The sequence below is a fragment of the Nothobranchius furzeri genome, chromosome 15, assembly GCF_043380555.1.
Source record: "Nothobranchius furzeri strain GRZ-AD chromosome 15, NfurGRZ-RIMD1, whole genome shotgun sequence".
Lineage (NCBI taxonomy): Eukaryota > Metazoa > Chordata > Actinopteri > Cyprinodontiformes > Nothobranchiidae > Nothobranchius > Nothobranchius furzeri.
In genome coordinates, this window is record NC_091755.1 from 34,924,428 (window position 1) to 34,943,784 (window position 19,357).

The 19,357-nt window shown below is 41.2% G+C and overlaps 1 protein-coding gene across 4 annotated transcripts in view; it reads left to right on the forward strand.

The window, feature by feature from the left end:
* nphp4 (nephronophthisis 4) overlaps positions 1–19,357 on the forward strand; it is a 226,391-nt gene that overhangs the window by 145,042 nt on the left and 61,992 nt on the right. For all 4 annotated transcript variants that reach the window (XM_015967467.3, XM_015967468.3, XM_015967465.3 and 1 more), the window contains one exon: positions 6,338–6,525. In XM_015967467.3, the coding sequence (XP_015822953.3) occupies positions 6,338–6,525 (188 nt within the window). The remainder of the gene's footprint in view (positions 1–6,337; positions 6,526–19,357) is intronic.

Below are 19,357 nucleotides of genomic sequence, written 5' to 3' on the forward strand. Positions count from 1 at the left end.
AGCACCATCTTACATTGGTGATCTTCTCAGTCCCTACACCCCCAGCAGATCCCTGAGGTCCAGTGATCAAAGCCTACTGGTTGTGCAGCACCAGGCTAAAGACCAAAGGTGACAGATCATTTGCTGCTGTGGCCCCTAGACTCTGGAACTCTCTCCCCCTGAGCCTGAGATCAGTGGACTCAGTGGTCTCCTTTAAAAAGCACCCGAAAACTCACCTGTTCAAGCTGGTTTATGGGTGATCTTTGTCAACACCCTTTCCTTGTTCTGCTCTTTCTAAGAGTTTTGCCTTTCCCGGGATCCACTGACCGCCCTCGTTCCTATTTCCTTGTGAAGATTCTCAGTCATCCAGGTCATGGTAATCCAAAAGGGTTCAAATGAAGGCAACTGGACTTCTTTGGTGTCTTGAAGACGTTTCGTTTCCCATCCAAGGAGCTTTGTCATTTCGCTCTTTCCAATTCATTTTCTCTCTCCCTTTCCTCACATTTTAAAATAACAATAAAACTTTTTTTTGTAATTTTTGTGATATTTTTTAAATACATTTTTAATATATGTTTTAATAATTTAAAAAATGTTTGTTCTTGTGAAGCGTCTTGGGATTTTTATCTTGAGAGGCGTTGTATAAAACACCATTTTCTTTCTTATATTATGATGGAGCGAAGCAGGAGACTTCTCTGTGTACCACAGGTCTGGTTAAAGCGTTGAAGGCTGTGGCTGCTTTGATTAGGTGACATACTTTATAGGAAGATAAGGAGGCTGGCAAAATGCCAAGATTGGATCTGTAAAAGAAGAAGTCTGCATGAGGACAATTACAGCCACTTAACCTGTGAGTATAAAGCACAGGGGTGAGGGAGGGGTTTACATCCTCTTATGAATCTTAATGCTCCATGGAAAATGGCGTCCGACATTCTCGGCAAGGTAATGGGAGCAATATTCAAATATCAAGTTTGTGTCCATGCACATGCATACTAATTCTCACAAAATGCTATATCCTCTCAGAACACTGCTTCTATCAGAGAAGCCTATGGGGGAGTCGTCCCCTCTGATGGAGAACACTTGACCCCTCATGTTCTACCAGCCGTCCTCTCTTACGTCCTGTTCGTCACAGGCTCATCAGTATGTGGTGGTAAAACCAAAATGTTCTACTGCTCCAACACTGTTCTAATTGCTGAGTTTCTGGATTAATCAATTACCGTTAAGGTCATTTTTGCATCTGCAGTACCTCTGACAGATGAGGAAATCACAGCAGGCTAAATACTCCAGATTTTACTGCAAAGTTAAACTCAAGAGAAAAATAAACTGCTACATTCTTGAATCTTGTGTCACTAAAGAGTTTTTGCTTGGAAACATTTAGATCGATACAAAAACTAACATTTTGTGACAGTTCTCTTTTCAAAGCATTGCAGGAAGAGTTTCTAAGCTTGGAGTTTGAATATAGTGAGGGTGAAAGAGGATTCGCTCTAAAACCAAGGATTTAAAGCCATGTCAGAAGCTGCAGCTACTGATCTCCTTCCATGTCATTCTCAAAAACAAATATGAGTACTTTATGAAATGCAAATGCTCATCTGCTCAAAACCACACACTGAAGTCAGGAAATCATTCCTTGAAACATTTTCTTTACTTATTTATATTAATTCAAACGAGTATGCATTTCAGAAAACATAGCTTAGCTTAAATTGCTAACAGTGTCAAAGCTAAATGTTTAAAGACCAAGTTCACTTAGAGACCTTTTTTTTTTTACTCATGCTGAGTTCACTTCCAGGCTGAGCATAAAAATAGTCTACCTCTATTACCTGCTAATAGAAAATAGACGAGAAAAAGCTCATAAGAAAAGACGCTCATTTACACATCACATTATAAGATGGACTCATCCATCTTGGCTCACGATGGGGAGACTGTTGTTGATTCAGCCTCCAAGAGAGAGTAGAGTGTGTCTCGGCTAGCAGAAGCTAACCGTTAGCATCAGCAACCCCACCACAAAGCAGAACTTCTTCAAGTTTAGGGCTGCACAATATATCGAAAAATTGTCATCGCGATAACAGGACGTGCGATAAGCCCATCGCAAAGCACGTCAAAAACTGCGATAAATGTTTGGTTCAAACATTTCCATCCGTGTCATACATCAACTTTTTGTAAACCAGCTCTGTTTTTTACGCGGAAGTATTATTTGACCAATCAAATGTAGCCCCTCTGATATGCGGCCAATCAGATGGGTCCGTTCACTTAATACGCTCGCCCCCTACGTAGACCCTTACCCCAATATTCCACTTTCTCCACTCTGCCCCCGCTTTCCGCTGCCGCTCGCTTCCCTTGTTCGTCATGCTGGCTCAGATTAACGAACGCACTTTGTGCTGAGGTTTCTGGAATCAGCGCTGCTTTCAAACGTGAACGTGAGTCCGCTCGGTGTCGTTAAGCAGCTGATAGTAACCGGGCTGACTCCGACACGTGCCGGTGAACCAACCCACCTACCTCCATGTCGCTAGTCTTCTACCGGTTGGTGACGTTAGCTTCCAGCTAAAAGGCTACAGCACTCTCCTCCCAGTCCCACCCTGCTAAAGAGGGCCTGGAAAAGTTCCCCCACACATCAAAGTGATTTTTCATTTATGAGCTTTTATAACCTTGTTAATCAGGATAGTTGATTTGCTGCTGCACATAAATTGTCAGTCAGAAGCTCTGCTAGCCGGTTATCTTAAGAGGGGCTAGTTAAATTTGTTAGCTTGTTATCAGAATCATAGTTGCAGTTTCATCATCTGAGCTGCTTTTTAAGATCTAGGTAAACTTGTTCAATTTGGGGTTAAAAACAAACGTTTTCACATATTTTCCATGTACTTTTTTTGCCAGTTCCTTTTCTGAAAGGTAGACAATTGTTTTTCTCTTTCCCTCAGAAAATCTTAATATTCTCCTAGTTTGGCCCAGCACAGTTCACTTCCCAATTACAGCAACAGCCTTATATCATAACCACATAAGTGGAGAAAATGCTCAGTAGCAATGAGAGAATTTGCTGTTGCATTTAAGTGATGTTAACTATTATTTAACATTTAAACTTACTTTCAGATTTTTTTTTTTATTATTCAAAACCCTGGTAAGGGATGTTTTTCTGTATTTGGAGCATCAGAAAAAGTTTTATGGTGGAGGTGATGTTTTAAAGTCACTGAGAAACTGCATGCATGCAGTTTGTTGTTTTGCTGCTAATACAGTAGCAGGTGCAGCTGCTAATACAGTAGCAGGTGCAGCTGCTATTACAGTAGCAGGTGCAGCTGCTAATACAGTAGCAGGTGCAGCTGCTAATACAGTAGCAGGTGCAGCTGCATGATTTTACAATAAAAATGTTATGTTGGAATGGAATTCATGCATTTGTTTTTGTTTGCTTTGAACCCAGAGCAGACGTCATACGCCAGACGACATCAACATTGCATACTTTACTATTTGTTCATTTATCGTGAGTAATATCGATATCGCAATATTAAGCACTGTTATCGAATATCGCAGGCTTTCCTAATATCGTGCAGCCCTATTCAAATTTGTGTTATTTGTAGAGATAAAACATCAACGTTGCAAAGCAAACAGAATCAGTGGTAGAGTAAGATTAGGGTTAGCCAATCAGAGGAGAGATGTTCAAATATCAGTAAGTAAGACTCAAAATCCTGCTGTGTTCAGCTCCCTTCTGCCCATGGTCACCTTTACTTCCTGAAATAGGGGCAGCAGAGCATTTCCCCCACAGAGACCAACTCATAAGGCATTCATTTATACTAGAGACCACTGCAGGTGTGTTGAAAAACAAGTGATCTTGATGTTTAAGTTAAATAAAAGAAAACAAAGTCATAACTTTGTTTTGCAGCAAGACTCGCCATTGTTAAGTGCATTCCTATATTTCATTAAAAAACAGCTCCAGTTTAATCGCGTCCTCACTGCAGGCAAGAAGGAGAAAACCACGGTTGTAAAAACATGATTTTCAAAGCTAATTTTAATAGCCTGAGGGTAAGTCATAACATTTTCCCATCATAAGTCGAAACATGTGCAATAAAATAAACAGTGCAGCAAGAAAAAGTATGGATTTTCATCTTTAGTTTTATGTTGAGGTGGAAAGAAAGCCGGTTGGATTCTTCTGCTTCGTTTCAAGGCAGACTGAAGGGCTACCTGAACCCACACGCTTGAGCATACAGTTAATTGCATATATAAGTGTCTGTGAGGCAGTGGGGTGAGGGCGGGTTAGCTACCTCGTAATTATGACAAACAGGTATGGCAGGCAGCCGTTTTTGCTGTGACAATAGTATCAACAGACATATTAGACGGCTGTGAAAAAGCACTTTGATTTTCTGTTTCCCCCAGAAATTATAATTATCAGTCTTGCAGTTACAGTTGGATGTTCTTGGACAGGGAACATCTCAGCCTGTGTAGCCGGAGCATACCAGAGTGTGTGACTCACTGGGAGGTCACAAGCTGTTCTCATCAGATTTTACTTTGAGACATCCAGAGAACTCCAGAGTACAACAAACTTATTTAGATTTATTTTTTTAAATAATCAAGCAGGAACACTAAGAAGTTAATTCAATTTTTCTTTTGAAATGTAAATTGATTAAAGCTGCAACAGCAAATCAGCAAAACAAGCTAGCTTTTAAACACAAACACATCATGGAACTGTAACCCCTCCTGTTGGCTATCATTCCTGGGCTACACCCCTCTGACACTGGAACCCAGATTGCCAGAGGGAGCGAGAAAGCTTTAAACACCAGTCGCCCTAAACATCTTTATTTTATTTTTTTTACGTAACTTCAAATTATGTTTTTCTTTTTGGGACTCTGGTAGCTGAAGTGGTAGCAACCGGCTGTTTCTCCTTCTCTAATGTTATTGAGCGGTGAACCTCTCACACCCGTGGTGTTCTGCACATCAGTGGAGGACCCAGGTAGAAGCAGAAGTGCGGTGATTTAGTGGGACAGACAACAACCAAGCCGTGCTATTGGCAAAGGTTTTTTAGACAAATGCAAGAGAAGAGAACTTCCACAAATTATTTACAGCTAAACTATTTTATAAACCTTGTAAGAGGCGTCATAAAATGGTTTAAGCTAGCTTGTTTTGCAGGTCTGCTATTGTAGCTTTAAACACACCTTTTGCGAGCTTTTTGAGACTAAGAAGGATTTCTTTTAGGGATGGACAATATATCAGCATCAATATTGGTATCGGCCGATGTTAGTCATTTTTAAAAATATGGGTATCGGTCCGATAAATAAAAACAGGCCGATATTAACAAACAATATTTTTTCCATCTTGTCTCCATTTGTTTGCCTGTTTCAGAGGGTGAGGGGGTGATGTGTATTTGTTAAGTCATGTGACAGTGATTGTAATCATCTCAGAAGTGTAAATGTGTGTGTACAAAATTATGTAAATTCAGCTTTAATAATGCTCATTTTATACAAAATCAGCTGATTTTAGAAGCATTACTGTACTATATTGGTATCGGCAAATATCGGTTGTCGGCCATAACAGTGACCTTAATATTGGATATCGGTATTGGCCCAAAAAAGTCTTATTGGTGCATCACCAGTTTCTTTTTTGGTCCAAATGTTTGATTTGAAGAGTGGCGTTAGAAATATGCATGTTTGTGGTGTTTGTTAGAAATCACTGTACATTACTTGGATTTCTATAGCCTCAGAGACCTATAGGGGAGTTTTCCTCTCCACTGTCGCTACATGCTTGCTTAAAATGGTGATTTTTGTGAAGTCTCTTGAGATATAAAATGAGTAAGTCCATGCAGTCTGCTGGGAAACAACTAACTGGCCTAATGAACTGAGCTCAGCGCTGATAGGTCAGCTCAAGTGGAATGCCGACCTTGTAAAGTGCCTTGAGACGACTCTTGTGATGTGGTGCTTTACAAATAAACTGAATAGAATTTAAACGTGACTCCTAGTTGGTCTGCATTCTTTTTAATTAGAATGAAATCATATCAACACACTGATTTCTTCTCTTCAGTGGGCCTTTAAAGGTGGTTTCATGCAGCTTTTGACATGTAGAAGATACATTTATACTGAATTAAAGACGTAGCACTGAGTTTGCACCCTGAGCATGTCATTTAGCCCTTGTTATAGGATCACTGGGTTTGAAGATGATTTACAAGCTCTGCTCAGTTTTCCTCCTTGCAAATATTTGTATGGAAGTCATTAGCTCAAATGTGATTCAAGTTTTGATTGACATTTTCATTTTTCAGCCATTCATTTCCAAACACACACACTTCTATTGTACAAAAAATATAATCATATTTTACTACACTTTACAAGAAATCATTATTTTTAAAATACTGATTAAACAAGCTTATTTTCTGTCTTTTAAAATCTTTTCTTTACAGAATACCAACAGCAGGTGTTGGTCCCGACTGGCCTGGAAACATTTTTCTCACCTTCCAGTTTTATCGTTTTCCTCCCGTCACGTCGCAGAAGCTTAAACTACTAACTGGTGACAAGGCTCGGCACAAAACCAGCGGCTCGCTTCCCTGCATCCTGGCCTCCATCAACAAGAACGGATCTATTAATTCTGGTAAGAAAAACTGCTCTCGTTTAACCTGAACCACGTTTTTAACTCAAGCAGTTTGTATTTGCTCCATCTAACCACACTTCAAATACAATATCTGGTCCACACGGTGTTTTTAGCCAGACTGTGACTTATGTTACTGTTGTTCAGTCACTTCCAGCAAACTATAAGTTCATCCCACGAAGCTCGCTGACACGTGTTATGCTTAGACTCTTATCTTTCTATCAGTCAAGTGGGGGGGCTGACTGATGTCTGCTCTAGTTGTGTAGTCGCTAATGAAATGGAAGAGGTATTACAGCTTCTGACAGAGTGCGATATTGGACGCACAGATACCCTCTTCGACCCCCCGCCCCATTCATCCGCCTACCCATGTGTCTCCCTTCCCCAGACACACACTCCAGTCCAGCTCTATCAGTATTTCTCTGTCTGACTCAGCATCTCAGTTCATGTCATCATAATAATTATTTATGGATCAGCGCTGAGCTACTAAATGTCCTCATTCTCGTTTCAAAGGAGAAATAAAAGAAAGTTTAACAGGTTTAAAGTGTGCAGCTTGACTGCTCTTTATGTAGAAATATGTCACACTGGATGGAAAGATTCAGAATTAAAAAAGGTGGTAGTTTAAAAACAGTTTTACCAAGACTTTCCACTGGATGTGTAAGCGACGCGCAATGTCATTTTCACAGGGTTTCACAGGGAATTGAGGTACTTTATTTTCTAACTAAGCAACTGAAAATCTGCATGTGACATTTATATAGAAAGTTTTCAGATGTTTGCACGCCTTTGTGTTTGACTTCCTGTCTGGCTCGATCTGAACTGCGGAGTTTGGCGCGTTCTGGAAGACTTGAAATATAAACAACGCGTCCTTACGCAACATTCTGCAGCTGGTGGAAATGTTCCCATCCACCATAAAGGCTGCTAATTGCTGTTCACTACGTTTTGTGGATGTTGAGCGACCCTTGCACATCTAGTGGAAAGGCCCGGTTAGCCAAACTAAGAAACACTAAAGAGCTTTTTGAGTAATGTTAAAGAATAAAATAAATATGTCAGAGACAGTCGGTGGTGATTGTCATCAGATTGTTTTCTGAGTAAGAGGTAACAGAACTAGTGAGACTAACACGCCTTCATCATTTCCTGAGGTCTTAATACAATCTCTTTGGTATTATTGGGTCAGAATACTATAAGCATCTTTTTTATCAGTTATGAGCTCACAGCAGTTAGTTAGAGGGGGTAAAGTTAATCATTTAGATTCCCTCCAACAGTACTAAAATGTGTTGCTTTCTTCATTAGGCGGGTTTGGTTATTATAGTGATACGGTTCAACCTCTTTTCCAGTGTTTTAATCTGCTGATTAGGCTTGGGCGGTATCCAAATTTGAATACTGTCTAACTTCCACTTAATTTTACCCCAGTATACGGTATTACCGTGAATACTTAAAAAGTATGACGTAAGCCTCAAGTGGACCTTCACCTTTCCGAATCCGAATACCAAACAATTACTAAAAAAATAACACCGCAACTCACATACTATTAACAACATTTATTAACACAAAAAACGCAGCTTATAAACAAGTGCAAAGAGTCACCAGTCCAACAGCAATAAATCAACATAAAAACCCAGGACCGCTGTTGTGCGCAAATCAAGTGAACAACTTATCAACGAGCAGCGTGAAACTGTGCAAATAGGCCATAACAGTCAACAAGAGTTGAATAACCATCAACATTGAAATTATAAAAATTATTGCAACCAAAACAACTGCATTAAAATTATAAAAAGAAAACTCCATCACACGGCCACACGCGTGAGCGCTCACACACACACATAGGAGTGTGAACGTTATGTTGCAGCAAATCTAGTTAAGATTTCTCGCCAGAAAAACCAGCATGTTTTCTTTTTCTGGGTTCAAGTTTGCACGTTGTGGACCAACAACTTTACCTGCGGTGCTGAAAACCCGCTCCGATGGTGAGCTGGTGGCACAAATACATAGATACCTCCGGGCCAGTCGTGACATCTGGGGAAAACGACTGCCAGCATATTTCCACCAGAGAAGAGGGTCTTCGTCCCCTTGAATAACCGGTTCCAAACAGTACGCTGTTATTTCAGCTCCAGCCCGCTGCTCTGCGCTGACGGGACCCTCCGGCGCAGCGGCTCGTTTTTGCAGGAGAGCTCCCAGAGACATCTTTTTGCGTGGGGGTTCAGGTTGTGCTCGTTCCTCTATGGTTCGGATGGCCACTGCTTCTGGTGCTGTTTGCCCCTCTAAGCTCACGATCTCAGCCTGTAATTCAGCTTTGATTTCAGCCAGTGCGTTGTCATCAAGCTCATATCTGACACGAGGATCGAGGAAAGTGCATTTGCGCACTGAATCGGATTCATACTTGGCCTCCAGCTTTTTTAGAATTGCGGTTTTTATTGACTTTGTAAGCTGGAGGTCGTTTTCTGACACAGCCAACACGCTCTCCCTGCAGAGCTGGAGTATGGGGAGGATAGATGAACTGGTCAGTCGCACAGCTGTTTTTCATGACGGTATTGGAACTGACACCGTCGCTATTTTGTAATACCGCGTGTATACGGTAATACGGTAATACCGCCCAAGCCTACTGCTGATAAAAGTTATCATTCATCTTAGTTATCATAGCTGAGCATCCAGAAACCACATTTTGTTTTCTTTCCTTCTCCTATGAGGGTCTTTTAGAAAACTACTAGGAAACAAACAAGCTCTTCATTAACATGAGCTGATTTTATGAGCCTCTTGTAGTGTCCAGCAATGGTTAGTTTAGGTACAGCCTGACCTTCCACCATCTATTCAACATCTGGTCAGAGAGGAGACACAACATTGCTTGTGTTCCCTTTAAACAAGTCTGCCTTCACACAAGCTGGGATTCAGACTCCACAAGTCTAAATCGTAACATTAGCTTCCTTTCCTCAAGGTCTCAGCTGCAGAAGACAGAAGATCCAGCTCAAATCAGTGCTAATGTCAAGAATGATTTTAATAAATCAGTATGAACTCCTTCCATGACTTATAATCTAGATAATCATTGAATAAACATTTGCTTACTATTAATGGTGATAATTATAGTATTATGAAATGAAGTGCTTCATTAATTGTGCTCATTGAGTGGATGCTGTTGATCCACTAGACTGCAATGTGTTCCCCACGTTTTGACGACAAGGTCCACACACCTGCACATCCACCATAACAAGTACAGCTAAGTTAAAGTCCCATACACATAGCTAAAACCTTTTACCCAGATCAGGACTTCCATATTAAAGAAGGTGTGTTTCTGAGAGTTGCTTGGAAACATCTTCCTTTCTGTCAGCCTCTGACTGGCTTTGAAAACCATAACAAATACACTTTAAAGCTAAAGCCAGACAGAGATTTTTCAGTGCTGGAGAGTTCTGGAGAATAGCTCAGATTGGCCACCTGTTGCAAGACTCCATAAACATCCAAGATTTTTATACGTCGTGAAACCTTTTGTGCACCTGCAAAGCTGATGAAAAACACTTCCTGCAGAACAAAGCTGAATTGTTCACTTCTTAAGAGTTATCTCTGAGACGCAAGCTGATTCCATCCTGTGATGCCCGGTGACATCTCTTGAGACTGGAGAAAGTCGGTGCTTACCTCTTCTGGCCTCCGAATCTGGACGAGGGTCATCCAAAGGGTGAGAGTAGAACACAGAGAGATTGCGTCTGAATGTGCTTTGATAACAATCAACCTCATAGTTTATTGCAAACCAAATTCTTTTTCATCTGGAGACACCACTCTGAGTTTTGGACGTTCTGACCAACACCTCATTTACACATTAGTCTTACATCACCTTTAGACCCATCCATTCACGGTAAATGCTTAGTTCACTTGTGTTTTTCTTGTAATAAAAATCATTTTTACTATAAACCTGACTCTTTCATGAATCAAAACGAAGTGTGTATAATTGCTTAATAAAGCAAAGAATATTAGAATCTTCTGATTAAGCCCTATAATTTTCTGATATTTACAATAAAGATCAAGCAATGTAATATTGTATATTTATTCAGAATATCAAATAAATAATACACATTTGCCACCGCTACACTCTCCTTCGATCATCCCTCCGGAGGATCGTCAGAGTCTTTGAGGACCTGGCCCACATGCTGGTCACAAATGTGGATGTGTGGATTGCTGTGATTCTCCCTGGAGTCTAGATTCAAACATTGGAGAGTTGAAGACTTCATTCATTTCTTTTGTTTCATGTTGGTTTTTCTGCTGCTACTGACAAGTTATGCTGTACGTACCATATTTTCCGGAGTATAAGTCGCTCCGGAGTTTAAGTCGCACCAGCCATAAAATGTATAATGAAGAAGAAAAAAACATATATAAGTCACATTTTGGGGGAAAATTTTATTATTTTTCTTACAAAATCTGAGACCAAGCCTTTCACATTGCAAGACAAGTACCGGTAACAATAACAGCATAAACAATCAGGGCGCAGCAGCGCGCCACTGTCTGCAGCAGAGGATGGCGGTGTTTGAAACCCTCCTAGCGGGACAGGGTAGCTCATTCCTGGGTCGGAGCTGCCCGGCCCGCAGCAGCTCGCCACAGGCTCCAGCAGGTGATGGCAGGGCAGAGGACCTTATTCCTGGTCCGGAGCCGGTCCGCAGCAGCGCGGTATACATAATTTGGTATATAAGTCACTTTAACCAACCAGACTATGAAAAAAAGTGTGACTTATAGTCCGGAAAATACGGTAAGTGTATAGGAAGCCTGCACACATGAGCCAATGAGTGTCATCAAAAACTTACCATTGACCATCAAGCTTAGAAAACTCCCACCAGGACAGAAGAAAAAGACAAGAAAACACTCCAAACCTGCAGATATCCAAACTGGGCCTTTAATGAGTTCGTAAAGAAATCTGAAAAATCCCTTGAGCATCAAACAAAGATGAAAAACTTGATAAACAATACCGTTGTGGTTTTTGTCACTCCAGTCTCACTTATTGTGGTATCCTTGAACAGTTTCTATACGTGTCTCATTGAAGCTGCTGAGCTTCAGTAGATTAGTGGTCATGATGATGATTTTGCTATTTCACACTTGGAATTGTCAAAATAATAGAAACTCCACTGTGAAAATGACAGATTGTGTTTTTGATTTCTTAACCTTGATGTGATGTTATGTGCTGCTGCTTCTATGGCTCCATCTCAAGTTGATCTTCGTCTCCCCTCCCCCCTGTCACACCTGGTGGGGGTGTGATGCCTTGGTCTGCCTGAGTGTTCGTGGCTCCCGGGTCAGGGAGTTTAAGATTTTTGGCATCTGCCTGATCAATCCCGGTGGCGGCCTGGGGGGGTCTGGGTCCCTGGGCTCTGCTGGGTCCCCGGCGGGGGTGGTCGCCCCTGGGTCCCGGGTCGCTGGGTCCCGGACTCGGCCGGCTAGGGGGTGGGAGGCTGCGGGCAGGCCTGAGGACTTGCCGCTGATATCTCCCGGGGCTCTGCCGGCTGCTGGTTGTGGCCCCCCGGGGCGATCCTCTGTGCCTCTCGAGGGGGGTGGGGGCCTTTCTGGTTGCGGGCTCCTTGGGGTTCCTGTGTTCTGGGGCAGCGCCTGGATCTCTGGGACTTGGAGCTCCCCCCCGTCTCCTACGCGTCTTTGGGGGGCAGATCTGTGGTCCCTCACACTCTCTATTGGACGCTCCTATAGATAAACCTTACATAAACAAGCGCGTGTACACACACAGGTGCTCACATGGTGCTCTCATAAGTATGGGCTTGGGCACGTTCAACACATGTCTTAAGACTATGGTGGGCACTCAATGCACTGTGGTATATTATCGTGTGACTGTTTAGTTAAACAATGATTGATTATATATTTCTTCATCAAGTTGACGCAGTGATAGCTTGATTTTGTTATATTGGTGTTGTGTCCCATTTTTTTTGTTATGTTTTGCTTTTTTCTCGTCTCATTTTGCAGGTCTAGAAGCAGACTCTTGTTCATTATTGTTTATTTTTGTTGAATCCCCCCCCCACCTAACCCCCTCTCTCCCCACCTTTTCTCTTTTCCTTTCTCTTTCACCTCTGTCTCCGTGTCTGGTCGAAATTACAAAGCATTCAAAAACAATAACAATAAAGTTTTAAATATCAGGTGCGACATTAAAAGCAGACTCTTTGATGCTCCACCTGAGACATTAAAAGCAGATGATCTGATGCTCCACCTGAGAGTAAAACTGTAAGGCTTGTTACCAGCATTCAGACATCAATTCTGCTTGCTTCACAGCCAGACAGGACACGTTAAATTAAAAAAAAAAAAAAAAAAAAAAAAAAAAAAAAAAAAGTTGATCTGTTTTGTTGTTCCAGTGGCTTAAAATGATAACTGCTTATATTTTTAATAATTTCAAGTAGTGATTGACTTGCCACAACCCAGAACAGTCCAAAGAAACGATCATTGTTCCCTGTAAAAGACATTTTTGGTGAATAACTCACGTACTGAGTCATTGTTAGAGTTTGAGGCGACAACTTCTGTTTTTTGCTTTGCCGGTCCTCTAGCTCTAACCTGTTGGAACATAAAAACAGCTCCTTTAATAATGTCTTCTTATATGATGCATGTTGGACACTGGTCTTAAGTCCTTTGGGCCAAATGGGTTGCCTGGTGGGACCTTAAACTTTCTAGTAATTCTTGCACATAAAATGAACATTTTATTGGATTATGATCCAGAGAGCTTTGGATCACAACTTGGTCTTGTTTTTGTGAGTGAATTTCAGAGACCTCAGCGGTTTGGGAATACTGTTGTCATTAGGGTGTTTGCGGGGTTTAGTTTGGGGGTATTTGACAGTTTTCTAGTAGAAAAAAAAAGCGTTGTAACAGAAAAACTAAAGAAAAATGTTATTTAACTGACAAGTTCAAGTTCAGTACACTGATGACTCCTACTGCATAAGACTCACAGGATGTTGAGGCATTGGTGTAGATAACTAAGTAGAGGTATTTCAACACTGATTTTACTCAAAAAGAGTTTACATTTACCTGCAAAAAAGAAAATCCTCAGATAAGCAACAGAAAAAAAATTGCTTGTCTCATTTCTCTATTTATTTTGTCTAATGTAATAAAAACCACAACACAGAAGAGATGGTATGACACACTGTAATACTAAAAGTTAGATGATATTTGCTATTTTTAAGACTAAATTTGATTGGAAAACTCAGACCAGATGCTTCCAAGATGCATCCAGTCTTATCGTGAGATCTTGTCATTCCATTAGAATAAATGCAGTAAAGATTGCTGCCACCTAGCAGTATGAATATATATATATATATATATATATATATATATATATATAGTAGCGATAAATATAGATTTATATCTGTATTTATCAAATATGGTGTAGACTTAGCTTATTTTCATCGTTTATAATTTTATATTAATTAATCAGGGCACCACCCAGTCTTTGTTAGTGTGAACCATCAACATATAAATATTGGACAATGGGTTTCCATAGAGGCTGTGCAGTGGCGCAATGGTTAGAGCTGTTGCCTTGTAGCTAGAAGTTCCTAGGTTCGCTTCCCAGCCTGGGGTCTTTCTGCATGGAGTTTGCATATTCATTCTGTGCATGCGTGGGTTCTCTCCGGGTACTCCGGCTTCCTCCCACAGTCCAAAAACATGACTGTTAGGTTGATTGGTCTGTCTAAATCGTCCTTAGGTGTGAGTGTGAGTGTGCATGATTGCTTGTCCTGTGTGTCTCTGTGTTGCCCTGCGATGGACTGGCTGTCTGTCCAGGGTGTACCGCCTGATTGCCCTTTGTCCGCTGGAGATAGGCACCCCCCCCCCCCCCCCCCCCCCGGTGACCGTGCGTGGACAAAGCGGGTTCAGAAAATGGATGGATGGATGGGTTTCCATAAGCTCCAATAACGCGTTTTTGAAGAAAAATGGGAGGTGGCCACCACCACCATTTTGACCGTGTCACAGGTTCCGTCAAGCCCAGACAATTCCACCAAAGGGAAGAGAGGTGGAGCTGAGGGTGGGGCTGTAAGGCTGGGATCAACTGACGACACTCGGTCGAACTAGCTACAAGCTAACCTGAAGCTAACCCAAAGCTAACGCGGAGGTGGGAGCTAAGCTAACTGAGGTAGCAACCTAGCTACAACCGGAGTTAACTGTGCACAACACCAGAGTTTCTGAGTCAGAGACGCCGGGCTGACCATTGGGTAGAACCGGGTGGAACACAGAGGTCTCTCGAGAGCTCCACAAGCCGGCAGCCGCACAGCAGACAAGTGCCGCTGCAATCTGAGATGCGCAGAGCTGCCGCTGGGGAGAACCGGGTGGAAAGGTTTCCATCCTAGAGCTCCACAAGCCGGCAGCCCGCGCAGCAGACAGAAGCCGCAATCAGACAGAGATGCGCCGAGCTGCAGGGAGGGGAGAACTGGGTGGAAAACATCGGTTTCCATCCAGAGCTCCACAGGCCGACAGCCCGCGCAGCAGACAGAAGCCGCGATCAGACAGAGCTGCGGGGAGAAACGGGTGGAAAACATCGGTTTCCATCCAGAGCTCCACATGCCGGCAGCCTGCGCAGCAGACAGAAGCTGCGATCAGACAGAGATGCGCCGAGCTGCGGGGAGGGGAGAATGGGTGGAAAACATCGGACTCCCGAGAGCTCCACAAGCCGATAGTCGGAACCCAGCTCCACCAACATGTTATATTTCAACCCATTTTCTAAAGTGCAGCATTATGTTAAATGCACTGGGTTTTACCCTATTACATTTAAATTTCATGGTTAAACAGTACATGTTAAAATCTAAGCTCAGCTCGGCAGTGACCTAAAATACATAAATAATTTTACTTACCGAAAAAAATGAAGTGGAGACTCCTTGGATGCTCTATTAGTGCAATTAATGCCACAGCAAGTCATTTTGTCCAACAATTGCACAAATAATATCCAAAACAGAATACACAAACACAGAGACTCAAAATCCTGGAGCAGTTTCCAGGCCAAACTTATTCATTTAAGGCCTCAAAAGTATTACTTTAAGCAGGAAAGAACTAAATTTATGTCTTAAAACTGGACAGTTTTACCTTTAGCATGAATTTAAACTGGAGAAGCAAAAATTGGCAGATGTTTAACATTAAAGAACACTAACAAGCATTTAGGTTTGTAACTGATAAGAATTTAACATTTACTTTGAACACCTCAAATTTTATTTTAAGGGTAAACAACCTAGACACCTTCTTTGATTGTAGATAAACAGAAATACAAGGTTTACAAAGACTCAAATCTTGAAGCTCCCAGGAGGACCTAAGAGAAGTTATATGACTTCCCGCATCTTGAGAAAAGGGTCAGTCTTGGAGTTGATGTAAAACAGGCCAGTCTCTCATGTCATCCGGCGTCTTCAACTGGTACAGAATAGAAAAATAACATATCACTTGATAAAATTTATGTCCCTGGGGGAAGGTAGGAGTTAGTCAGTTTCAAATTCCCCTTGTTGCTGAGTGTGAAGGAAAGGAACTTTGGGTGAACCTGACGAAAGTTAATCTGAGAATAATGTGGATTTCCGCTTCTCTCTCTCTCTCTCTCTCTCTCTCTCTCCATATATATATATATATATATATATATATATATATATATATATATATATATATATATATATATATACATATTACATATATGTACACAGTATATATGTAATTTATTTCGCTTGGTTGGAGAATTGTTTGTGTTATTTTTGCTGCTGGCATGATTAAGTTCAATTCAATTCATTTTTATTTATATAGCGCCAAATCACGACAAGAGTCATCTCAAGGCACTTCACATAATAAACATTCCAATTCAGGTCAGTTCATTAAGCCAATCACAAATAATGTTTCTTATATAAGGAACCCAGCAAATTGCATCAAGTCACTGACTAGTGTCAGTGACTTTACAGCAATCCTCATTCTAAGCAAGCATAAGTCCCTTGCTAAATGAACAGAAGCACAAGGGTTTCAAACTTTAATCATGTCTTTTCTGAAGGTAATTGGCTGAAATAAACTGTTTTGGGTTTTCACAACAAATGTGGGATATTCGCAGTATTCGTATCAATTAAAACTATTTGCTTAACTTAATTTAATGAAAACCCCAGAGAAAATATTGATGCAAAAATGTAAAGACAATATTAAATTGTTGGTTATTGTTGCCGAGCTCCATCTATTTGTAGATGTAGCTTTTTCTTATCTGAACACTTGGTCTTGGATCCGTTTTCAGAGCTCTCATGAGACACTGCCCATCCACTCTGTTTCCCTTGCCTGCAGCCTTCACAGTGTTGATAGACTTGTCGATCCCTAGAGGAATTTTTCTCCTGCCGAGCTTGCTGTGCACACACCAGGAAGGCCGTCCAGGTTAGGGTGGCACCTGCTGGGTGCTGCTGCTTGTCCACAATGCTCACACACAGCTCTGCACAACCCTTGGGCAAGATCCTTCTGCTATTCCATTATTTTCAGCACAAAGACACAGCATCTTCTGTCTAACTCTGTCTAACTCTCCACTACTCCCTCTGTTCCCTCACCTTTGCTTGTTTGCAGCGCACAAGCTCAAAGCATGCTGGGAGATTTGTTGGTTTAAGTAAAGAGATGAATTGTGGTCCAGTACATAACTCTTTGTAGAATGGAGGAGATTACATGTGAATGCCGTCCCTTTTATATATGCTGTATACATACATACATACATACACATGTGTGTGTGTGTGTGTGTGTGTGTGTGTGTGTGTGTGTGTTTTCCACAAAATTTGAAGCAACACTAAAGTTTCCCAGCTTGCCCCGCCTACTGGTTGAAAGCGGAATTACAGTTGTCATAAACAACTCTGCTGCAGCTTGCTGTAGCTCGCGCCAACAACAAACTAACACTAACATGAGCAAGTCTAGTAGCAACAAAGCTAGGTCATCATCAGTTCATGATTTTGTAGCCTCATTTAGCACCCTCGAGCTAGTGTCCGATGTTCACTCTGAATTTAGCTCTTTGCTTCACCTCCAAAGACATTACTCTGTTAATTTTACTTCCAGGCTCCATCATGATGCCAACAGAAAAGCAAGTCCTTTCCTTTATCTTCTTCCTGTTCTTTTTATTTCCAGTGAAACTAAAAAGCTAACAGCTATCTTTGATTTTAGCTACTGGCTGAGTAAACAGCTAACAGACATAAAGCAGGTAGAGAGCTCCACCTAGTGAACCAATCTGTGCCACAAAAGTGTTAGGTGCACAGGGCTGCAGAGTGCTGTCCAACGTGAAGTTGGTTAAGTTTCTACTTCAAAAATCACTGAAATCAAGTTTGAAAGCAATCGTTTATAGGTGTGGTTTGCTAGTTTAATCAATACATTTACAGTGGTCTCCAGCAAAATTGAATGCCTTGTATGTTTTACTCAGGGTACAAAAAGCCCTGGTGCTGCTTCAGGATCTAGAAGATTGCCAGATCAGAGGAGAGATTCAGACGGCAGGATTTTGAGTCTTGTTTCCTGATATTTGGACCTCTCACCTCTGATTGGCTAACAGCAATATGACTCTATCACGGACTCAATTTACTTAGCAAAATTGATGTTTCATCTAATCAAAAAACACAAGCCTGGAGGAGTTCTGCCATGTAGTGGCATTGCTAATGCTAACAGTTAGCTTCTACTATATTAGATGTTTTCTGCTGTTTCCTGGACGCTAAACCAACAACAGTCTTCCCCGTTATGAGTCAAGATGGTTCAGTCCGTCAGTGTTAAGTAACCGTGTGATGTCACACTGTCAGTCTTTTCAAATCCTAGAGTTTCAACATCTATTTTCTATCAGAAACGAATGCAGGAGATTGGTGTAGGAGACTATTTTCATGTTGAGCCTGCATGAAAAACTCAGTGATTGATTATATTTTAAAATAATACGTAAAAAATGGTTTCTTAGTGAACTTGGTCGTTAGTACTGGATGGTTTGTTTTTCTGGTTTTGACTTCCAGATTCTGGTTAGATGTTCATATATATCAGTAAGATGATCCGTCTGGTTGAATACCTCATCAAACAGCCAAACAAATACCCATGTGCTTTCCATTAGAAGCTAGTACACATTTTACTAAGGCAACAGCGTCAGCTAAACACTAGAATTTAGACTTTTTGCTGAGGAGCTAACTTTAGCTAGCTGCTAACATCCAATCAATCCAGACATCAAACATCTGTTTTTAAACTTAAGGTTCTGAAAAACACTGATTGATGAATTTTTTTAAACCATTTTATGTTGTGTTAATTAACAAAGGACCATCACAAGAAAACATTTACTAAATTCACTTGCATTTAATTAATAAGGAAGTAAAAACCACTTCAGGATTTAACTTCCTCATGGGGAAGTGACATAACTTTAGGACATGATTGCTTCAGCTAAAGACCAAAATGAAGTTTTATATTTTACTGCATGACACAAATGAAGTAAACCTAGTTATATATAGTTGCCCTTTGTGTGAAAGTAATTAGCTGCACGTTCAGAGCTTTGGCAAGTCTAAAGAGTCCAAAGCTCTTTAAACACTCAGTCATTCACCCACATCCTGCACGTTCACAGGTTGAATCACTATGGAAGGATTCATCTACTTTTAATACATCTTGACTAAAAGCATGACTGTTTTTTGTGAATAAACACAAAATATGTATTTATTTATTGTGTTATCATTCCTTTATGTAGAAGTGAGACTGTTTCAAGGCTCACAGCTGAACTGTAACCCCTTGGTTATTTCGTCCAACAAGAGAAAAAGAGATAAGGCTGCAGAAACGGTCAGAGGAAGGAAGGCTTCTGCAGAGAGCAAATGGATCCTACTGACACAACAATTTTTAGTTCTTCATTTATTTTGTTTTGTGCATGCAGAGCTTGTGTACCATGTAAGCGAGTATCTCACTGGGT